The following is a 23853-nucleotide window of genomic DNA, read 5'->3' on the forward strand; positions in this document are numbered from 1 at the left end:
GAGAATTAGGGACCATCCATGGAAACTGAGTAAGTGTGTAGTTAGCAAGGATGTTAGAACTAGGTTTTTACTCGGAGAGTGGTGAATGAGTGGAATAAGCTGCCAGTGTCTGATGAGATGTTTGGGGCCTCCCTTGATGAGTCTAAGGACTCCTTGGAGTTGTCCATAATAATAACAATAATTATGGCAATAACAAGGAGAGCACTGACATGTAGAGGCAAAGAGGTTATGGTTTCCCTGTGTAAGGCTTTGATCAGGCCACAAATGGACTACTGTGCACAGATTTGGTCACCTGGATTTTAGGCAAATGAGGATATATTGAAAGGATTCAGAAAAAGTTTACTAAGTCAGTGTCATGTCAATGGAATGTCAGATATGAGAAGAGAGAGAGAGAGAGAATGCAACTTACAGAGAATAGCAGAAGAGAGGTTATGATTGAGACATAAGTTGGTGAAGGACTGCTACCAGATTAATGCATAGGAAACTAAATATCATCCCTAGAAGCTGTATAACTCCTGTGATGAGTCCTTTGACTCCATGGAGGTCAGATATTATATTATTATTATTAGTGTTAGCATATTACTGCATCATACAAAATTGGCATAAAGTAAAAACAAGTAAGCATGGCTTAACCTTCAGAGATTTAAAATTTTACTACAAATGTTTTGGCTTGCAGTAATAATTCAATTTCATAAAGTGGCCTATGATAAGAATTACCTGGTAAATCTGGGACCACAGGATATCCTCCTGTAGCAATAAGGACATGCTCCCCCGTATATAAATTACCATTTACATTCACAGTTCGATCTCCTACAAATATTGCTTGGCCTTCAATAATTTCAACTTTGCTCTACTAAAGGAGAAAAAATAAAGGCTATACAATAAACTTCTGGATCTTAAATTACAGCAATATATATTTAATTTACATTTTCATTCATTTACATTCACAGTAATATAGTCAACACTAAGTATGAAGATAAACTTGAATAACTAAGTTGTGCATATAAGAGTGTGAACAAAACCCATGGGACGTTTTTTGAAAGAATATAAAAGAAAATAATAAGGATATGGCAAAATGTTCTGGAGCTTGGAAACAGAGGAAAGAATAGTAAACAGTGATAAAGAGGACATAAAAACTGAATTAAATATTATTAAATAGCTGGAGTAATTACTCTGAAATCTTATTGCACAGGATATCCTCCTGTAGCAATAAGGACATGCTCCCCCGTATATAAATTACCATTTACATTCACAGTTCGATCTCCTACAAATATTGCTTGGCCTTCAATAATTTCAACTTTGCTCTACTAAAGGAGAAAAAATAAAGGCTATATACAATAAACTTCTGGATCTTAAATTACAGCAATATATATTTAATTTACATTTTCATTCATTTACATTCACAGTAATATAGTCAACACTAAGTATGAAGATAAACTTGAATAACTAAGTTGTGCGTATAAGAGTGTGAACAAAACCCATGGGACGTTTTTTGAAAGAATATAAAAGAAAATAATAAGGATATGGCAAAATGTTCTGGAGCTTGGAAACAGAGGAAAGAATAGTAAACAGTGATAAAGAGGACATAAAAACTGAATTAAATATTATTAAATAGCTGGAGTAATTACTCTGAAAAGAGAAATGCAGTCAGGAATGCATATCAATATTTGAAATAGAAAACATCTGAACTGCAGCTAGAATAGATTATGACTAAAAACCAAAATAATGAGAGTTTACATTTCAAAGTTATATCTTTTCCAGGTGCACTTCTGCAAAAATCATGATTAAAGAAACAAAGAGTGAAAGGCTTCAACTTGATATTAGAACCTTATTTCAAGGATAACAAAGCAAATCATAAAGTTACTCAAGTAACAAACTATTATTGTTCTTATGCCAAGGCAAATTAATTATGCTATAGAAGAAAATAGAGTAATTTCTTGTCAAGTATTTTAAGGTAATACTTCAGTGAACATAGTAAATGATGACATATGTTGACAGATATAAATTTGCCTTTATGATATAAAAGAAAACAAGAATACAATGTCTTGTGAAGTGTTTTTCTATGTCCTAGATACTATGTAATACTCAGAATTCAGTAAAAAAAAAATTTCCAATACTATCTCAAAAATCAACATGTAGCGCTCCAATCAGCTTTTTGTACAATGAAAACTTTTTGTGCAATGCAACTTTCTTACATCAAATTGCTTCACACTATCTCATTGGTCAACTGAAGAAACCTTGTTAAAGGTACAAACTTGTCTAGGAAGTAACATGTTTTGAGTTTGACCTTAATAAATAATATAAAACAACCCTATTATAGAACATTCTTTACTTCAAGCAGAAGTCAACTGGTAAAATCAGTTGATTTTACCAGTTTACACATATATGCAGCACTAGTGTTGCGAGTGAACATAGCAGTAGATTTGAGTTGTGCTAAAAAGGTGTTTTTAATTAGTGTATAGTGCACCATTTTTATTGCAAATTGTGCCACATTTTTTTTCAGTTTGGATACAAGTGTCCTTCAGTAGCGTTGTTGTTGGAATATTTTGTTATTTCTATTGTGTTTTACCACTTGTTTGCTTGTATGTACTGCTTCTGCTTCTGAAAATGGCATCCATAAAGAAATGCACATTGGTGGTATGGAAGACTTCAGTACGAAGATCTAGCTCTGCCTTGGATTTTTTGCAATAGATGCACTACGAAAATTGCTATATGTATGCACTGAAAAATGTGAAAGATCTGGGACTGTTTGGGTAAACAAGGAGGAGGAAAGCATTAACGTATGTGAAAAAGTGTCTTGATAGGTTAGAGTGATTAGAAATGGGAGCAAGTGTGAGGACCATAGTAGAAGAGCTTAGGCAAGAGTAAGTGAAAGTGAAAAACAAAATGAAACATCTGGAAGAGGATATTAAACATCTAAAGAAGAAATTGGCTGATGAGAATGAGGAGGAAGTTAGTATTACAAAGAAAGAGTCAAAGGATAGTCATATATCATTATGTATGGGAACTCAATTATTAGACGTGTGATGACTAATAAGGTGCATAAAACATGCTTTCCTGAAGCAAATAACTGATGTATTGCAGAAAAGGAAAGACCAAGCGTCAAAATTAGTGGTAGTCATGGGCACAAATGACTTTTGATGAATAAAAAATGCTGATAGAGACTTGAAGTTGTTGCAGCAGGTAAAGAAAGATAGTGTTGTTGGAAAAGTCATAGGCATATTGCCCAGAATATGACAACAGTGAATTGAGAAAGGGAGCAGAGATAATGAATAGTAAGATGGCTGAGTTGTAAGAGGCAAAGGGGGGGTTCACAACTTGGAAAGTTGGAACGGTTTAAAGTTGATGAATTCCTTTTGATTGTTGATATTTGGTCCTTTTTTTTTACTAAATATAAGATATTTTCTTTGGATTTTATTGGACCATGATTTTTTATATAAATATATGTATACAATCGTCAACCAGTTTTGCCAGCTTGGGTCTGATTTAAAACAGACCCAAGCTGGCGAAACTGGTTGATGATTGTTGGAAGCAGTGCTGCAAGTCATCAGGTGTTATCTGCTTCAGTAGCGCTGCTGTTTTCTCCTTTACAAACAGTGCTGATCATTTTTTTTTATATCAATGGTGTGGTAATGGTTGAATGGATATCAGAGGGTCAGACAGTTAACCAACATTCTTACCTTGAGGTTCTGCCAAGCTGAGAGAATGAGTGAGGAAGAAGAGACCCGATTTGTGGAAGAACAATGCTTGTATTCTATCAGGACAACACTTCAGGTCACAGTACACTGTCTGTAAAGCAGTAGCTAGCTGATAGGATCCCAGTGTTGGTCTATCCGCCTTACTCACCAGACTTAGCTCCATGCAACTTGTACCTTTTTCCAAAGTTGAAATCCACATTGAAGGGATGTGAATGAGATAAAGGAGAAAGGTATCTGCTTCAGCAGCACTACTGAAGCAGATACCACCTGATGACTTGAAGCACTGCTTCCAACAATGGAAAATTCATATGCAACGGTGTATAGATAGAGGAGGGAGTATGTTGAAGGGGATAACAATTAAGTTGTACAATTGTAATAATAAACCACATTTTTGCAACCAGTCTTGTTATTTAATAGCCAAACCTCGTATATGGAATTACAAGACTGGTGATTATGAAAAGTTTGGAGCTATAGCATGGAATGAGGTGTTAAGAAGGAGGGAACTGACCAAAACATATTTAACAACACTTATGAGTGAATGTATTCCAAAGGTAAAAAGGCTGAATAAAGTAGGTGTTAATTGGGTGAATAAAGAGACTAAACATGAAATTTGGAAGAATAAAATACTGTGAAGGCAGCACATGAATAATAGTAGCAATCAATTGCATGAAGAGTATAAAGAGAAGGCCTGGAAGGTGGCAAATCAGGTCAAGAAAAACGCCAGAGAGTTTTTCCAGATATGTGGCAAGTAAAAAGAAAAATAATTATGATAAGATGATATTAATGGATGAAAATGGTAGAATGGTAACTGCTGCAGAAGACATCGCCAAGGTATTTGATGAACAATTTATAAGGGTATTTCATCTTAATCATGGAGAAATTTTCAAAAACTCAAGTAGAGGATATAGAAGAGGATAGCTTAATTGTGACCAAGCAGGAGGTATATGAGCTTGATGTCAATAAGATGATAGACTAGTGAGTTGAATCAGTAATTGGCTGTCAGACAGGTATTAGAACGTTGTAGATAGGTGTGGGGTGTCCTGAAGGAGGAGGGTCACCCAGTCAATTGGCCCCAACTGACTGTTTAATTTATATATTACTGATATTGGGATGGATTTAAGTAGTAATATGCAACTGTTTACAGATGATGCAAAATTGAAGAGAGCAAAGCAGAGTCAAGCAGATGTTACAGGAGACCTTGAATATGTTGCATGAACAGGTAGGTGAGTGAAACTTCCAGTTCAAAGTTGCAAAATGCAAGGTTTAGAATTTTGATAAAAATATACATTTGCAAAGTATATGCTTGGTGGGAAAACTTTAAAGGAGGCAGAGGAGATGAGAGATCTGGGAATGGTGGTGGACAAGGACCTGAAATTCAATGGCCATATTGCACAAGTTGTAAAGTTATCCCATTGGATAATGGCAGTGATGCAGAGGACCCTGATGTGACCATATGGATTATTGTGCACAGATTTGGTCACCAGGTTTCCATGGTGACAAGGATATAGAAAGGGTCCAGAGAAGATTCACAAAGGTGGTCAGTGGTCTTTGAAATGTTCAGTATGTAGACAAATTAAAATAATGTAAATTGCAAAGCCTTGTGAATAGAAGGAGGAGAGGGGGAGGATAAGATTGACATATAAGTTAATCAGGAATTAGGTTGACATGGAAGAAATTTTTCATAGAATGGGGAAGAGAGGGGAGGGGTAGAACAAGAAGCCATCCCTGAAAACTGTATAAGGAAGGTGTGAGCAGAGGAGTGAGGAATGGGTCCTTCAAATGGAGAGTGGTGGTGGTGGTAGTGAGTGAAATGCATTGTCTGAGTGTGTTATGAATGTAGACACACTGAATCAGTTTAAGGTACAGTTGGATGAGCTTTGTGCATGATAGTATACACCTCCCACAATGAGTCTCTGACTCCATATGCAGGTCAGATAATAATAATAAATGCTCTTTGTCGGCATTGTTTTTTTCTATAGATATTTTCAATGGCCTGTTCCACCATCCCTCCAATCAAAACATGGAAAAGCACAAGAAACTGCTGGTCTCTCACCCTCCACTTTCATTCTTTCTATCTCTGCATTTTAAAATAACCTTACCTGTTGTATTTTATCAATCTACAGCTGTGAAAAGCACATCAAGGAATACCTTATCCACTCACGGCACTGTTAATTTTTTCCTCATTTGTGGGAACGAGAGAGAAAGAGAGAGATTCATTTCATTGATATCACCTTTTGCAGAGACTCACTCCAAGAACTATTGCACAAATTATCTGTTTGTGCAATATTTTATCTACTTTATTCTTTTGATGTAGTTACTTACAGAGACAATAGTGGACGAATTTCATGCAATAGTGGCGAATGCATCCATCATTCTTCCACTTTAAGTCTACAATACTGAACAAGCAGCAGTTGGTCAACTTCCATTCACAGTCCAAATACAAACCTACTGAACAAATTTCTATTTTTCTTCCTTTAGTCTATCTATACATATTCCAAAGAAAGAGAGAGAAAGAGAAAGAAAGAAATAATTTTAACCTCTAGAACAATCTTCTTCAAATGTACCCTTTTTCTTTTCAATTGTTATGTAACTAATGTTAGAATACAGTTCTAAAGATGTTCTCTGAATATCATTCTACACAACACTAATCTGATATAGATTCTGTACCCATTCATGTAGAGAATTAATTTTCGATATAGGTAGGTCTCAATGGTGCAAATGAATTCCATGAAGTGGTCACATTATTCAAACTATATTTTCTAAAATATTCCTTGTTTTGCATTTGTTTTTCATATATGTGTATCATAACAATATCATTTTAATTTTCTCGCAAAAAATTTTCCAATGCTTTTATCTTGCAATGAATTATCTCCACAATGAATTTTTTTGTGATGAATTATTGACAAAGAATTGTGTAGACATAGAACATAGATATGTATACTACAGCTATTATGGCCTGTACTCTATTAAATACTATTATACAGACATAATTATACATTTGAGAGACTGAAACTACTCTTTGACATTCTCCTAACCTGAGTAAATGCAGCTACCCTCACTAGATATGGTAAGAGGACCTCAATGTGCCTACAAAAATGCCTTGGTGACCAAGGTGAAATAATGCCTAATAATTTAGTAAATAAAAAGTTAATTGTTATTGCAAGATGCCCACTTCTTCCATTACACACAAACATGAGTCACTAAATTGTACTAAAATATTAAGAGAAGAAGACTTAATGTTTTCTAAAAAGATACAGAATACATATTTGAAACCAAAAATTACAAATTTACAAAAAAATCATGCATAACATGATGTGGCAGGTCAGAGTCAATTTATCACCTGGAAGGTAAAGATTAAAACAGTTCTGCACACATGCAGCTAAAAGTCTACTAGTTTAACAAGAAATGTTATATTACTTAAACAACACAAAACCTATTCTTTTTTAGAATATATTCACTAAGATTTCAGATTTGAATAGTAGATATTCAAAAGATTATATGAAATGCAATGCAACCAAAATGAATAAGCCTTATATATTTTATAAGAAAAACAATGACCTTCTCTAAATTTTTCCTGTAAATGCCATTCAAGACTCTTATGAATTCATCTCTTTTCTTCTTGAACTCACTGAAATGGATTAAATAAATTTCAATTAAACAACCTTCAAAGCAGTAATAAGTTATATAAATTCATAAAGGTAATTAACATGATATATTTGCAAATATAGTAGTAACATTTGAAAATCAATTTTCATCGCTAAAGCAGCATTTTTAAAGGGTGTGTGCATGCATGTGTATTAAGATTATGAATAATATTTGTACAACATATATGCTAATTATATATCATCTCATCATTTCTTTAATGTGTTTTAGAACCGCAACTTTTTTTTTTTTTTTTTTTTTGGCAAAACTACCTTGCCACCTTCATATAGACCAGCTTTCATCTTCAGTTGAAAAACCTGCTATATGGATTTCTCACATCCTAGAGGGATGTGGCCGGCTTGGTTGGCCGAGTGGTTAGTGTGTCTGCTCTCCATCCGAGAGGCTACAGGTTCGAATCCTGCCATGGGCATGGATGTTTGTGATTGTCCTACAAACTTGTGTCGAAAGGGGATCTGTGATCCTGCCACTTATTCTAGCAGAGGACATCATTGCCAAAACCATGTGAGATACGGCAGTGACCATACGGCATCTACGGACGTCAAATGTGAAAAAAAAAAAAAAATTAGAGGGATGTGAAACCCAAGTCTTTCCAACCAAAGGCATGATCACTGTTATTAATGAATCATGGAGGTGCTTTGTACATATGTGTATGTAAATGTATGTGCATATATATACATATATCTATATATATATATGCAAGTGTGTGGTACTTCTTTTAAACCTTTATATAACCATTTTTGGTTATAAGCCTCCCCCCATTTGTTTCTATATTTTACTGTTGAAGGCTTCTCAACAACATTCTCCAACCATCTACACCAGGCCATCCATCTTTTCTCTCTCTGGTCGTCCAAGCATTTGTCTTCTTCATATGCATGTCACTGTATAATTGTCTTTGTCCATCTGTCTATTTTCATCCATGCAATATGTCCTGCCCATCTCCATTTTAATTTTATAATATCTTCCTCTATATCCAACACTTATTTCTCTTCCTATATATTCATTCCTTATTTTGTCATGCAGTCTAATGTTTAGCATAGCTCTATTCTGCCCTCAGTTTTCCTCATTCTAGTATTTGTTTGGCTATTGGTAACTGGCCATATTTCTGATCCATATGTCAAAACTAGGATGACATGACAAAAGACTGGTTGAAAATTTTGACCTATTTTCTGGTTGTGTTTTACTGTACAGGAATTTTTTTCAGTTTGTCAAAACTATCCACAGCCTAGCTGAATTCTTTTTATTTCTTCATAAATGCCTCTTTTTCCTAATGTAAAAGTTCTTCCAAAGTATACATATTATTATTATTAACACCAGACTTCCATGGAGTCAAAAAACTCATCACAGGAGATACACACATTGTTACATACAAAGCCCATCAAACCATGCTTTAAACTAATTTAATGTCTCTGCATTCCACTCACCAACCACTCTCTGTGCAAAGAACCTGTTCCTTATGTTCCTGTTCACACCCTCCTTATACAGTGTCCAGGGATATCCCCTTGTTCTACTCCTTCCATTCTATGAAAAATTTCTATCACATTAACCCAGTAACAACCTGTTACCAACTTAAATGTCTCAATCATATCCCTCTCTTTCCTCCTATTCACATGGCTCTGCACACTCCATTCCCTCATTCTGTCTTCATATCCCACATCACAAAGACCACCATATTCAGTCTTCTCTTCCAATATATCCTCAACACCATGAAACCAGGGGACCAAATCTGCACCCAATAATCCATGAGGCCTGACTGAGATTTCAAACAGTGGAACCAGAAACTCTTTAATTTTTGCATATTAAGTTCCCCCCCCCCCACACACACACATTATTGCCATAATCTGATGTGATAACTTCACAACTTGTACAATGTGTACCTTGTCCACCACCATTTCAAGGTCTCTTGTCTCCTTAACTTTCTTCAAAATGTCTCCACCAAGTATATACTTTGCATTCATCGTTGCTTACCAAATTTCAAAACCTTACACTTTGCAACATTGAACTAAGAGTTCCATATTGTTGCCCACTCGTATAATCTATTCAAGTCCTCTTGTAAGGCTTGATTCCTCATCACTCTCCCCAGTTTTGCATCATCCACAAACAGCTGTATATCACCAATTAAATCCATCCACTATCATTAATATACAAATTAAATAGCAACAGTCCCTTGCAGCACACCACTAGTGACTTTCTTTCTTTCCTCTGCTGGTATATTTTATCCCCCCCCCAATGCACAGCGTGCTGATACCCATCGAGCCAGTTGCCTATCCAACTCACTAATGTATCATTCAATCCCATCTGCTCCAGTTTAGTTACTAAATTGTGGTGTGGAAATCTATGAAAAGCCTTTGCAAAATTTAAGTATACCACTGTATATGCATTTCCCTTGTCCAATACATTTGCTACCTTTTAACAATACATGAGCAAGTTGGTAAAACATGACCCCCTTTAACAAACCTGAGTGCTGAAAAGCAGAGAGAATACGGCTGTTATCAACCCACTTTTGTATTATCTCTCTCTCTCTCTCTCTCTCTCTAATACCTTAACTAAAAAACTCTAGACATACAGATCAACTTATAATTTGTAGCCTTAATAAACATTTTAAAAAAGTTTGGTAAAAATTACAATTTGACATTCCTTCTGCTCCTCTGGGACTTGTTCTGTTGCAACTCTTGTTAAACAGGTAGGCCAAGGCTGATGCTAATTCCCTGAAATATACCATTAAGACAATTGGTGATGTCATCAAGTTCTATTCCCTTATTGATATCTAGCTTATTTAACTCCTCATATACCTCTTGCTCACTTGCCAATAAATCTTCTCTGATTTCATTCTCTACACTTGAGCTTCAGCTCTTACACTCAGGATAAAATACCCTGACTGCTCACTGAATACCTCGACTATCTCCTCTGCAGCAGTTACCAGTCTACTACTTTCATCCATTAACATCATCTTGTCATAATCATTCTTCTTTCTATGTGTATTCTTCTTTCTATGGAGTTTTTTTTTTTCATATAAAAAAAAAAACTCCCTAGAGTTTCTTGGTCTGATTTGCTAATTTGTGCTTGTACTGCCCTTTTCCCTCCTAGACTGTTCTTTATATTCTTGGTGCAGCTACTTATCATCATTATTCATCTTGTACTGCCTACAAAGCGCCTTCTTCCAGATTTCATGCATAATCCCCTCATTCATCCATTTAACACTTACCTTATTCAGCCTTTTGGCTTTCAGAACATATTCACACATTGTTGCTGATTAGTATAACTCCAAGCTGTCTCCTAAACTTATCATAAGCACCAGCCTTGTAATTCCACAATATTCTTTCCTCACAGAAGTCTTCATATGGCTAGCCACAACCCAGGTGATCACTCTCACCGACTGGAGAGAAATCCCACTCACAATCACATATTCTGATGAAATGATCAGATCTAAAACTCTCGATCCTTGTGTGCCCTCCTTCACATACTGCCTAAGTAGTTCACTCTCAAGAAATTTGTTTTTCTTATTCCCAAATGCTCTCTCTTCATTCCAATCAACACTGCCATAATTATAATCATCCATAATAATCACCCTTCCCTTGTTCACTAACCCAAGTTGCTTAATATATTTCTTTATCACCACCCTCCATATTCCCTGGCCTATAACAACATCCAACTAAATATCTCTTCCAGTCAACCTCCATCTCACTGCCTCAAAGTCATTACTACTATTTCTCTCTTCTGTCTACCTTATGTGGACATAATCATCAGTACCACCCCTCCCCTCCCCTCCCTTCCTGTCCTTTCTATCCTTGTGAAAAAACATTGTACCCTTTCATTTCTATTCCTGTCAGTATATCATCTCCCCATTCAACCATGTTTTACTTATTCCAATAATTTTGGAGTGAATAAACTCAATCAGTGAAATAATTTCATCTCCCTTATTTCTGATGCTTCTTGGCATTTGTAAATAAATATAGCAGTTTACTTTTAAGTCTATAATCAGTCCTACCCTTTTTTGTTTGTCCTTTTCCAATTAGCTGTCTTCTTTTCTCTGAGAGGTTTTTATTTTTAACATTTTTATCTTTTGCAATCTTGTGTGTGCTTCTTATAATGATTAAGATTTTCCTGACAGATTTCATTTCATTCTGTTTCATCTTGCAAATTTTTTCTTCTTCTGTTGTTATCCCCCTCCTCTAACTATTTTGAGATCACTTCTTGTTATTATTATTAGACACCTCAAAGACTCATCAAGGGAGGGCACCTGCTCTTCAACTCTGTCTACACCACTCAATCCACCAACTGACCACAACTACACCAAACAACCACCACCACTAGTATTTCCACAGACAATCACAAACATCCATGCCCACAGTGGGATTCGAACCCACGGCCTTTTGGCTGGAAAGGCGAGTGGTTAGCGTATCCGCTAATAATAATGTTATAATTGATTGATGATTGAAACATCTTTTTAACTATTCTTACATGAGATGATAGAATATAATATTTTTGTTTATCCATTTGGACTAATCCATTTATATTTTTGGTTTGGTCTTTTCTTGTAAAATGTGTTCATAGCATTCAACTGGTTTCTCATCATAAACTTTAACAACATATTTCCTCTTTCATTTTGTTCTCCTATTCCATTTTTTTCCTGTAAATATACTTTTCAAATTCATTTTTATTTTTTCCTGGTCATGCATTAAAATCTCCCAATTCTATTGCACGGGCTATAGGATCCTGCTGTATTTTGAAAAATTAACAACAAAAACTTATGTAAAATAAATTTATTAGCTGTAAAAATTTTGCCTAAGTATCATAGGCATCTTCACTGACCAAACTTAACTTGGCTATTCTCTTTATAGAAAACATTATTATATCAATTTTATGCAAATTCTTGATTATTATCTTATTGCAATTTTTTTTTAATAATTTGGAATTTATTGATTGTTCTGTTGTCCTACTAATGATGTAGTGGCACTTTTTGATACTGATTATTGTACTTTATTCCACTGTTATTATTATACTGAAGATGCCTATGATACCTTTGCCAGCCTAGCTGGCCGAGTGGTTAGCGTATCCGCTCTCCCACCAAAAGGCTGCAGGTTCGAATCCCACTGTGGGCATGGATGTTTGTGATTGTCTGTGGAAATACTATTGGTGGTGATCGGCGGTAGATAGTGTTGGTGTAGTTGCAGTCAGTTGGTGGTTTGAGTTGGTGGAGACAAAGTCGTAGAGCAGGTGCCCTCCCTCGATGAGTCTATGAACTCCCTTGGAGGTGTCAAATAATAATAATAATAATAAATACTTAGGCAAAAATTAAACAGCTAATACATTTATTCCATGTAAGTTTAAGTTTCTATCTTTAACTTTTCAAAGTATGTCAACTTGCATACCTATACTGAAGCAGCCATCGTGCTGTATTGTACTGGACACCATCATAAAATTCTTCAACTTCTTTAATAATAAATTTAGTTTAATCATTTATCCAGGTGTGAGCCCGGTGAAAATATCTTCAGGACTGAGGTAAGGTAGTACAACACCGGGCAACTCGCAGCAAAGGTGGACCAAGCTAACATCACTCCTATCTCAGTATCTCCCATAATGCAAAACACATCTCCTTGTGGATATGTATAATGTTATGCATTAAGGGAAGGGCCACTACCCAGACTAGTTTCGACCTTTATTGAGGTCTCTTCAGTGGGAGCCAGGCCCAGAAGTAGAGATACCAGTCCTTATAGTCCTTATAAGGACTGGCTTAAAGGGGTGAAGCAAGAATGCTTTTCATCTTCCCCGTTATCTGTAGAGGACAGTGTAGGGATAAGGTGTTATTGAGCTAAGCTCTGATCATGGCAGGAGGGTAACAGCAATAGCCGAGCCTCAGTTAGAACTTCATTGGCTACAGCATTGCCATCCATTACCCTCCAAGGGTATTGGATTGAATGAATCAATCACCGCATCTCACGGTCAATTGTTCATTCCATCCTGGAGATACCAGGCAGAAGCAATGGCAAGGTCATCTTTACCTATAGGAGTTGCCAAAAGGTGTGCCACCTTTTTATTAAATTACTCTGGATTTAGAGAAAGATGTTGAAAGTTTATTTTTCACTTCGTTAGACTATAATAAATTTAGTTTAATCCTTTATCCAAGTGTGAGCAAACAAAGTTTGTGCCTGAAAATATCTTCAGGACTGGGGTAAGAGAGTGATGTTAGCTTGGTCCACCTTTGCTATGAATTGCCTGGTGTTGTACTACCTTACCCCAGTCCTGAAGATATTTTCAGGTGCAAACTTTGTTTGCTCACACTTGGATGAAGGATTAAACTAAATTTATTATAGGCCTAACCAAGTGAAAAATAAACTTTCAACATTCATCAACTTCTTCATCTTTATAACATGGGATGGTGCATATATTTGTGATATTTTAATAGTTTTCTGTTCTGATGTTTGCACTATGATATATGCTATCAGATCTGATATTCCTGCATATTTAGTAACTTTGTTTGCTATGCTTTTGTTTATAAGGAAACCTACTCCTCTTTGCTTGACATCTGGTTGTTTCCAGTAAAGCCCATTTCTGATTTTATTTTTGCATTCTTCTGATTTTATTTCCATTTCACTTGGTCTTATTATATTCCACTTCATTTTGCTTCTTTCATATTTCAGTTTTTCTACCTTTTATGTTATATGCAGCAATCACGAAATTAGCTTTCTTGCAATTGCTTTATTGCTTTTTTGTTTATTTGTTCTAGACTAACACATCTGGTCTGAAAGCTCTGTTTCTCTATCAAACTAGGTTCTTTGACACACAGTATCTGGCCCAATGATGCCAGATACTGTGTGCCCATTCTTGTATGTAGTACATTTATGGTTTTAATTGGGAATGGGAGGGTCATCTTTTCTTTTTCTTCCATGATGACAAATCAGTGCTTGGGAAAGGATTGAGCTCATCAACTAGAGCTATGGAATGCCATTGTTGATATTATCAATCTTGCATCCAAAAGGATAGGATATGTATGTATGAACTATTTTGATAATTACAAAAAAATTGTCATAAAAATACTTTTGGAAAATGAAAATCAAATAATCAAAAAAATCAAACATTTTGATTCCATGATCCAAAATTTTTGAGTCCATGGAATAGCTAAGTAGTACTGCTTAGAAGCAGTATGGCTCAGTACAAGAAATGTTTCAGTACTGAAATACTGAAACAAAAAAGACAAAGCACAGGTCCACTTAATTCATTCCTCCAATGTATTACAATATAATTTAGAAAGAACCTCTGTAGCTCAGTTGGTATAGATGAAGCCCTTTGGTTGGAAAGACCTGAGTTCGATTCCTGTCCATGGTATGAGGAACTTTATCTGAGCTCTTTCAACTAAAGGTGAGTTTGCTGGTCTCATATGGAGATAGAGGGTTTTTTTTCACCTGGAAACTCGGGTTTTTCATCCCTCAGAATAGGCTGTAAAATCTCATATAGAATAAAAATAGAAATATTTTTTTCTATGTCGATTTTACATGGACAATTAAATTACATAAAATACTTGTAATTAAAATAATGTATAACTCACTTTACTGTATTAAATCTGGTAACAAATTGTTAGAATATTTAAATAAGAACCACTAGAATTGTAACATAAATTAAGCTCAGACAGGATTAGGCAAATAGACCTAATGTTAGTGACAATCGCGAAAGTCACCGGATTATGAGTTTTCCCGCCAAAACCTAACGATAGCGTGAGTGACGGAAAAACCCTCCAATAAATCCAGGGAACTTAATTTGAAGAAGGGCCAATGTCGGGAGAGTGATATAAAAGGCAGAGATTGAGGGGCCAAAAGACTCTCGTTTCGAAGTTTATTCCTGTGCCAAGCCTTTTCCAGGGAGAGTTACATTCCACGAGCAGAAGTTCCGATGAAGATGGGAAGTTCGATAGCAGCAGTGACGGTCCTTTCAAGATGTCCTACCATATGCTTCTTCGATGATCAACGTGTATGCTGAATTATCGTTGCCATAACCTAGTGCCTGATCGGAAATTTTTTTTGGAAGAAGCAGAACGTGCCCGTAAGTCTTAAGGATCTAGGACTGTGTAATGAACTGGCAAAGATTGTAAGTAGAATGTTTTAAGTAATATCCTAGATTGTGAAGTTCAAGTGACTGATGTTGGTTCTGGTAATTATTAGCATAGAAAGTACTAGAGAGATCGGAAGGCTGTACTTCAAGTTGAATGTGAATAGTAGAATATAGAGATCTAAGATTTGCTAATGTTGTGTAATGCAAAAATTGAATGTGGTTTAAGTTTTGCTTTTTCTGATGTGAGTGAAGTTAAAGTATGTTAAATTCTATCCAAGTGTCTGAAAATTTATGTGTGTTTATATTGTCTTTATCTTAAAGCTTGAGCGAAAATGCTTAAATGATCGTGTGGAGAATTAGACACGTGATTGTATTGTCTCTATTGTGCTCTTGTTGTCTTAGTTAGAACCAGACACATGATATGTGCTGTTTGAATTTTGTAAATAATTAGTCTTGGAATGAACAAACATGTTTGTTTTGTTAACAGCTTGCCTGATCTTCTTTTGCCAGTGCACTGTCTCATAAAAATATCGAATCTGTGTGAACTTAAAATTAGAGAAATTGCCACGACTGACTATTTAAGGTATTAATTTCAAAAGTTTACTATTCTATAAGTGGTATAGCTATTCTTCCTGTGCCATAACTTTAATTCAGGGTGGAGCAGCCGAAAAAAACAAATAAATTTTCCCTGAATTATATTGTGTGGGAAATAGTTAACATTGTATCCGTGAATTGCCTATTCATTTACTAACAGTGCTAACACTTGTAGGTAGTATATAGGATTACAAGCGGGGACTAAATTAATCGGCTTAAGATAGAAAAAGGTAAAGAGAACTTAACAGAAAGATTTAAACGAGTAGAAGTAAAGTAGACATAAGAATAGAGAATAAGATAAGAAAAATAAATCAAATAAATATTTACAATAGCGCAGTAGTAACACATTAAAATATATATATATATATTTATAAAATAATAATAATATCTAGAAAAAATAAATATTACAAGGCAAGCAGCCCTGTGAACACACATAGATCTACAATCATAAATATTTAACCCCCATATGGGGGCGCTCAACCCTGTCCTAATGGATGGAGGAGAAAAAGGGGAGAAAACTCTATATGAATAAATAAAAAATAAATATAATTTAGGATTTTTTTCTTCTTCTTTTATGCTATTCAGATAGTTGTCTATTTATCATGTTGAAGAAATTTAAGCCAGCTTCTGTGTTAAATATCCACAAGTACCACAGAAAAGGCTTTTATCAACAATAGCAATCTTTTGATTGCCACAGCTTGTTAAAGAATTTCTGATGTGCAAAATCTAGGATTACTAGTGCACATATGCAACTATTCAATTACTTATGAATTAAGTAAATCACTAAGCATTTGCTGGCATGGTTGGCTGAGTGGTTAGCATATCTGCTCTCCAGCCAACAGGTTGCAGATTTAAATCCTCCCTAGACATGCATATCTGTGATTGTCTTTAAGTGGAAGACGAACTTCAATGCCCAATGTGAGACCACTGTCCTGCTTGATTGGAAGCCTGAAGTGACTTGAAAAAGTTATGTTTGGTCTCTGGACTACTTAACTAAAAATAGAAAAAAAAAATACAAAATGAATAAACATAAAAATAAAAGATCTTTAGCCCACCCATAGTACATTTACTATAGGTTTACCAAACAATCAATAATACCAAACAATCACATTTTTTTAGTAAATAAGGTAAACTTTTTTTTACTAAAAAAGGATTTTCACACAGGACTAGTAACAACTCCCCCACCCCCAATCAACTTCTCAATTATACCACATCCCCTGCTTTTATTCACAAGATTCTTCACGTGACCTTCCTTTAATCCACCATGCCCAATGTTAAAGACACCTAATCCATCAGTTTTCCTCAGGACTCTTTCTCGCCCTCTTTCCTTCCAATATATCCTAATCCCCTTGAAATCAGGTGACCAAATCTGCACACAGTAATCTATAATGTTCCCTGGGCAAGGCCCTATAGAATGGAACTATAATCTCCACAAGTCAAGGTCCACCTCATCACTGCCATAATCCATTTTGTTGTCTTCATGATTCTAATAGTGTGATCCCTGAACTTCAAATTCTTGTCCACCATTACTTCCAGATCCTTCATCTTCTCTACCATCTTCAATTTTTTTTCCAAAAATTATATACTGTGCATCCTATTCTTGTCTACTAACCTTCAAAAACCTAACACTTTGCAACAATGAGGTGGCAGTCCTACTCAATTGTCAAGTTTAAAAGTTGATTAAATTTACTTCAACAGAAGTTTAAGTTTCCATCTTCAATTTTTGCAAATTTTATCCTCTTTTTCACTCTTTGGGAACTCATCCTATTGAAAGGCTAGTTAAACAGGTATGTCAACACTACCATTAACTCACTAGAATATTCCCTTCACAAACATACTACCACACCACAAAGATAATACATTTTTATTGTCGTAATACTGTATTATAATATGTCATAATGCTGTAAAATTGTGATATTCCATTGTGCACGTTCCTGTGTGTGTGCAATGGAATAGCACACAATTAACAGAAAGATTCAAAAGAAAGCACCATAGTAGCTTTAGTAAGGAACAAAGGTTCAACCAATTCCTAGTTTAAAAAATAGAAAAATATTTTTAAAATAAAAAATAAATTAGGAAAAATTAGGAGATTGAAAAAGTACTATCCTTTATGAAGGAGATACACATAGGCTATCAGATCTATTTAAGTTTGGATAGTGTGTTATCAGCATTTCATAAACTTCACTATAAAGAACATTCATAAAGAATCAACCCAGGATTTTGATTTTATTCCAGAGGAGTCATGGAGAGCTAGTATGTTCAGCAAGATCAGATTGTTTATACTCGAGATACTTCGTATTTTATGTTGCTCAATATGAACAAAGATAGGTCTTCCAGATTGTCCAAAATAAAACAAGCCACAAGAGCAAGGAATCTGGCAAAGACATCTGGAAAATTAAGAGGAGGAAGCTTGTCTTTTGATACAGAAAGAAAGGTGAACATTTTACTCCTAGGAAGAAATGCCAGAAAGATGTTGAGTGATTTAACATTTTTTGAAATGCATTCAGATATTCCTCTAACATAGAATAGTGAAATATGAGAAATTTCTTCATAAACAGAAGAGGCAGGAATCCTATAGCTGCTGACAGCTTTGTTAATAAAGACTTCACTGAAACTCATTTGTTAAGAGAAAGAGAAAGATTTGATGTAATTCTCAGTGTTTTGGAGAAAACTCACACAGTCAATATATTCATACAAAGTTGCACCTCCATCCTCATCAAAAAATTGTGACTATGAAGACCTTAGAATACTTCACATCCATGCTTTATGTTCTACAAATGAGTTACTATATAAAGAATTGCATTTTAACTTAATCATTGTGATGTTGAAACATTGGAGAGGGTCCAGAGATGAGTGAATAAGACAATATCAAGGCTCTGGAATGTTGGCCATGGAGAAAGGTTGAAGGAACATAGATTGCAGAGTTTGACAGATAAAGGAAAAGAGGTGATATCATAGAAACATTTAAGTTAGTGAGGGGATTTTATCATATTAATCCAGAGGGGATTATAAAAAAGAGTAGAAGGTGAGAGGAGAAGAACCAGAGGTTATCTCTGGAAGATATCTAAGAGTGTGGTGAAGAAGGTGGTGTGATGGATAGATTTTTTTACATGGAGAATTGTAGGTGATTGGAACACATTACCAGAATATATTGTTAATGTAGGAAGCATTAAGGATTTTAAGATTCTGTATGATAAATATGTTGTCAGCTAACTTCATGGAGGGTGTAATAATAATAATAATACTATTATGGACAAAGCACTCTCAAAATCAGTTTCTTTTTATGTTAATTTTGCCTAATGATGTTTAGCTGGTGTGCATTTTTTGCTTTCAGGGAGAATCAGAGGCAAAGGACAAGTGCCTTTGTTATGGATAAATCTTCTGATTCTATTACCAGATCTGTAACTCTCTCACCCCAAATCCCTCCATTTCACACAATGTTTTAGATAATTATCTCTTGATCTTCATGGCAGGCAACTGATATTTTTTAATGTGAAATAAAAGATAATAAAATTATTTTCAACAAAACGCAATGTAACCAAAACATACTTTCTTACCTCCAAGCAAAACCTTTTAATGTGACATCAAATCCATAAGCCTTGTGCTCATCAAGCATTTCTGCATGAGTAGCACAGTAAAAACTTAATTTCTTTGGTACACATCCAACATTTACCTAAAATTTATTATAAAAAAATAAAAATTTAAAAAAAAAAAGATTAAAGTACTTTTAGACAACAAAAACAAATTTTGCATACTGACTAAGCTATGGATTAAATAAATCACTTTTCATGTTTAAAATCTAAATCATACTATTTGAATTTTTATATTTATGTCCTAATACACTTTAATTTTGTCTTCTATAAAGTAGCATTATTGATAGTTGTCAGTGTATAATATTTAAGCATGTGTACATACACATAACTCAAATTTAATATAGCAAACATATGGAATTAAAAAAAGAAAAAAAACATAGTACAGTATTCAATATAGTTATTCTGGTTTTGTGACCACATGTTTATTAAAGAAAACTTTTTTTAAAACTAAACAAGTACTAAAAAACAACACTCGACAAGTTTCATTAGTCGTATGACTAACATCTTCAGGGGTAAAGAGGACTAATAGTTTAAAGCACAAACTATAAGAAATTACAAAAAAACAAGTTCATTTGTTGGTATTATGAACAACAAAAAAGTTCGTTAAAAAACCGAATAACAGATCTATACAACCATTAATGCGTGTTAGCTGGAGCCAATGCTATTTGTTGTCGCATTCTGTGGTTCATGCTCACTCTGTCTTAGTCTGAAATTGGTAAATTCATAATAAGTGATGACCAAACTTGATTTAAAATCAAACCTTGGTTTTTGTTGCATTGAATAGGAATTTTAATCATATTTGCTGCCTCTTTGAATGCCTTTTTCCTGCCTTCACAGAAATAGTACAGTATTACTGTGAAATATACAGTGCTTAATTTTTTTCTCACTATACTATAAGTCTCCTCTGGTATTATCTGGTATTAGTGTACCCTTAGATCCTGCAAAATAAAGGCCACTCATCAGTCTGATTTTAGTTATCAATATTATCTTGTGTTTATCATCATTATTACACGGTCTCATTATATTCATAATAATATTATTATTATGATCCTAAACCTTCATAGTCCTGAGACTAGCTGTGGAAACCTGTGGGGAACCTACTTCAGACAGAACTAAGTCTATCATCGTTGGCAAAAATGTTTACTGAGCGTACTGACTAATAAACTGCAAAAGTATGATAGTGAGTGTAAACAAAATGAAAGAGTGAGTGTTGTATGGAGATTCTTTAGTAAGGGTGTGATAGTTGAGAGTTTAACAAAATCGTACCAACCTGGTGCGAACGTTAAGGATGTAAGTAAGTCATTTAGAATGCAAAAGCAGCGGGTGAAAGAATTGATAGTAGTAGCAGGTACAAATGATTTGAAAGGAGACAAAATGGCTATGAGAGAGGATTTGAAGGAATTGCTTGAGGTAGCAAAAGCAAAGAGTGAGAGAGTTAGGATGGTGAGTCTGTTTCTGCGGTATGACAGTGAAGCGTATAGAAGGAGGGCCATAATTGCTAATAACTTTATGCGTGGATTATGCAGGAGGAGTGGTATGCAATTTGTGGATGTGTGGAGTGAGTTCGATGGGCGAAAGGATTTATATAAGATGGATGGTTTACATTTGAATGGACTTGGTGTATGGAGACTTGAAAAGGTGTTGTTGAATGTAGTGGAAGTGGATGTGCAGAATCAAGGAAACTAGAGTTATTAAGGGGGGGGGAGTAGATATGTAGACTAGAGGGAGACAGTTGAGTGTATGAATGTGTGTAATGCCTGAGCGAGTATGAAAGACAACAAATCAAAATGGGATAGTTAGTATAAGGCATCAAAATAGGTATGGGACAAATCAGCTTCTGCAATTCATGTATACTAATGCCAGAAGTATTAGGAACAAGAAGGAAGAATTTCTGGCCTTGGTTGGCACTTCCAGGCCACAGGTTATAGGTATTAGTGAAACATGGCTGACAGAAGATGATATAGCTAGTGGGATTGAATGCGAGGGGTATGGTGTGTTCAGGAGTGACAGGGAGAATAAAATGGGGGAGGAGTGTTACTGATGATAGCTGATGAGCTACAGCCAAGGAGAATAGAAGTGGAACTGCAGGATAGAGAAAAGAGCACGTTTGAGGCTATTTGGTATGAGATTGAAGCTAGAAGCACAAAATATACAGTTGGTTGTTGCTATAGACCAGGTGATGGAATAGATGGTGGAGATAGTAAGCATAAGCAAATAGAAGAAATGAGTGGAAGGAGGGTAATTATTATGGGAGATTTTAACTATGGTAACATTGATAGGAAGGAGGAGAGGACACATGGGAGGAAGGAATTGGATTTTATGTGGTTATTAAGGGATAACTATCTGCGACAGCATGTAATGGAAAATATTAGGGGTCAGAGAGTGCGTGATAGTAATTGCATCTAAGAATTTGGCTGTAACGAATATGACCACGTTGCCACCAATTGGTGAGAGTGATCATAGGGTATTGACTTGGGAGGTGGCTAAAGGTGTGGAATTTACAATTAAGACAGAGTACATGTGGAATTATCGGGCTGGTAAGTATGACAAGTTTAGGAGTTTGATTGGTTCAGTGCCATGGCATGTAAAACTGCAAGGGCTAGATGTTGATAGTGCACGGGAGGCGGTAACGAAGTGTTTGCATAAAGGCAATGGCTGACTGTATACCTATAGTCCGAATAATAAATCATGTAGGGGTTAAATGGATGAATAACACCATTAAGCTTGAGCTGCAAAAAAAGAAACAACTATGGAGGGAATTTAAGGAGAAAGGTGACTAGTAGGCACATGAACGGTATAAAGTGCAGGCCAGAAGGGTAACAAGTGTGGTAAGAAAAGCAAAAAAGGATTATGAAAGAACATTAGCCATGCAGGCTAAAGAGAATCCCAAACAGTTTTTTCGATATGTTGCAAGTAAAAGAAAATATGTATATGGCAGAATGATTTTAAAGAATGCCGATGATAGGGAGGTAACTGAATCAGTTGATATAGTTGAATTACTGAGCGAGCACTTTGCAAGAGTATATCATCCAGGTGGTGACATTGCAGAAATGAATAAACCAATAGATTATACAAGAATTGTGATGAATGAAGTGGAAGTGAATAGTCTATTACAAAACCTCAATGTCAATACATCTGTGGGATTGGATGGTATACCAGCTCGTGTCATATACGTGAAGCAGCTAAAGAATTGTCAGTACCTTTGATGATCATTTTGTTTAATTTGAGTCTTGGGTCTGGGTTAGTCCCGAGGGAGGAGTGGAAAGAGGAGAAAATAGTTCCACTGCATAAACTATACTGCTGTTGTAAATTACTGACTGATTAGCATATCAGGAATCGTTGTCAAGGTCTTGAAGAAATTAGTCAACAGAAAAATACAGGATTGGATAGATGAAAATGGGATAATGTATGGGGAACAACATAGTTTTGTGAAGGGTAGATCATTCCTCAGTAACTTGCTCACGTTTTATAACACAGTATCGGCTGAACTGAATAAGGGTAATGGGTTTACAGTGATTCTACTGGACCTTGCTAAGGCCTTTGACAAGATACCACATGGAATTCTAATCAGGAAACTGCAGCATATGGCAATGGATATAGGGTGGTGAGATGGATAGGAGAGTGGTTGATGGAGAGATATCAGAGAGTGGTTTATTCAGGAGTAGAGTCCAAAAGTCGGCCTGTGACTAGTGGTGTGCCGCAGGGTTCTGTTCTTGGACCACTACTTTTCAATTTGTTCATTAACGATATAGGAAAGGATCTGAGAGGAAGTGTTAACTTGTTTGCTGATGATGCAAAGTTGGGTAGAGCAATAGTGAGTGCACAGGATGTCAAAATAAAATTTTGCAAGATGATTTGCCTAGTTTGGAGGACTGGGCTAAGGAGAATGGATGTCAATTTAATGTGGCAAAGTGTAAGGTTATGCATTTTGGGGTGAAAAGATTAGCAGCAGTGTATATGACATTGGTAGAACCGTACTCCAGGAAATTGATTAGGCCAGGGATTTGGGAATGTTGGTGGATAGGGAGTTGAAATTTAGGGGGCACATCGCAAAAGTGGCTAAATCAGCTCATCAAATCACTTGGTTGTTGAAAAATACTTTAACAAGCAGAGACAAACAGGTTATTGTTCCTCTGTATCGAGCCTTGATAAGACCCCATCTAGACTACTGTGCCCAGATATGGGTGGCAGGGTTTCTTCTTGATGGGGAGAAGGTGGAGTGGATCCAGAGGCGAGTGACCAAGATGATAGCAGGTCTATGG

General features: G+C 35.5%; 1 protein-coding gene across 1 annotated transcript in view; it reads right to left on the minus strand.

Annotated features, from left to right (window-relative positions):
- The window catches only part of LOC150106462 (glutathione reductase, mitochondrial-like), a 178915-nt gene that overhangs the window by 146655 nt on the left and 8407 nt on the right, over positions 1-23853 (minus strand). Inside the window, exons 2-4 of the mRNA XM_090392455.1 lie at positions 19556-19671; positions 7257-7326; positions 718-850 (exon numbers count right to left, since the gene is read on the minus strand). Coding sequence (XP_090248581.1) covers positions 718-850; positions 7257-7326; positions 19556-19671 — 319 coding nt within the window. The remainder of the gene's footprint in view (positions 1-717; positions 851-7256; positions 7327-19555; positions 19672-23853) is intronic.

Source organism: Typopeltis vanoorti, chromosome 5 (genome assembly GCF_054136105.1).
Source record: "Typopeltis vanoorti isolate ZY-2024b chromosome 5, IOZ_Tvanoo_1.0, whole genome shotgun sequence".
In the NCBI taxonomy this organism is placed as follows: Eukaryota; Metazoa; Arthropoda; class Arachnida; order Uropygi; family Thelyphonidae; genus Typopeltis; species Typopeltis vanoorti.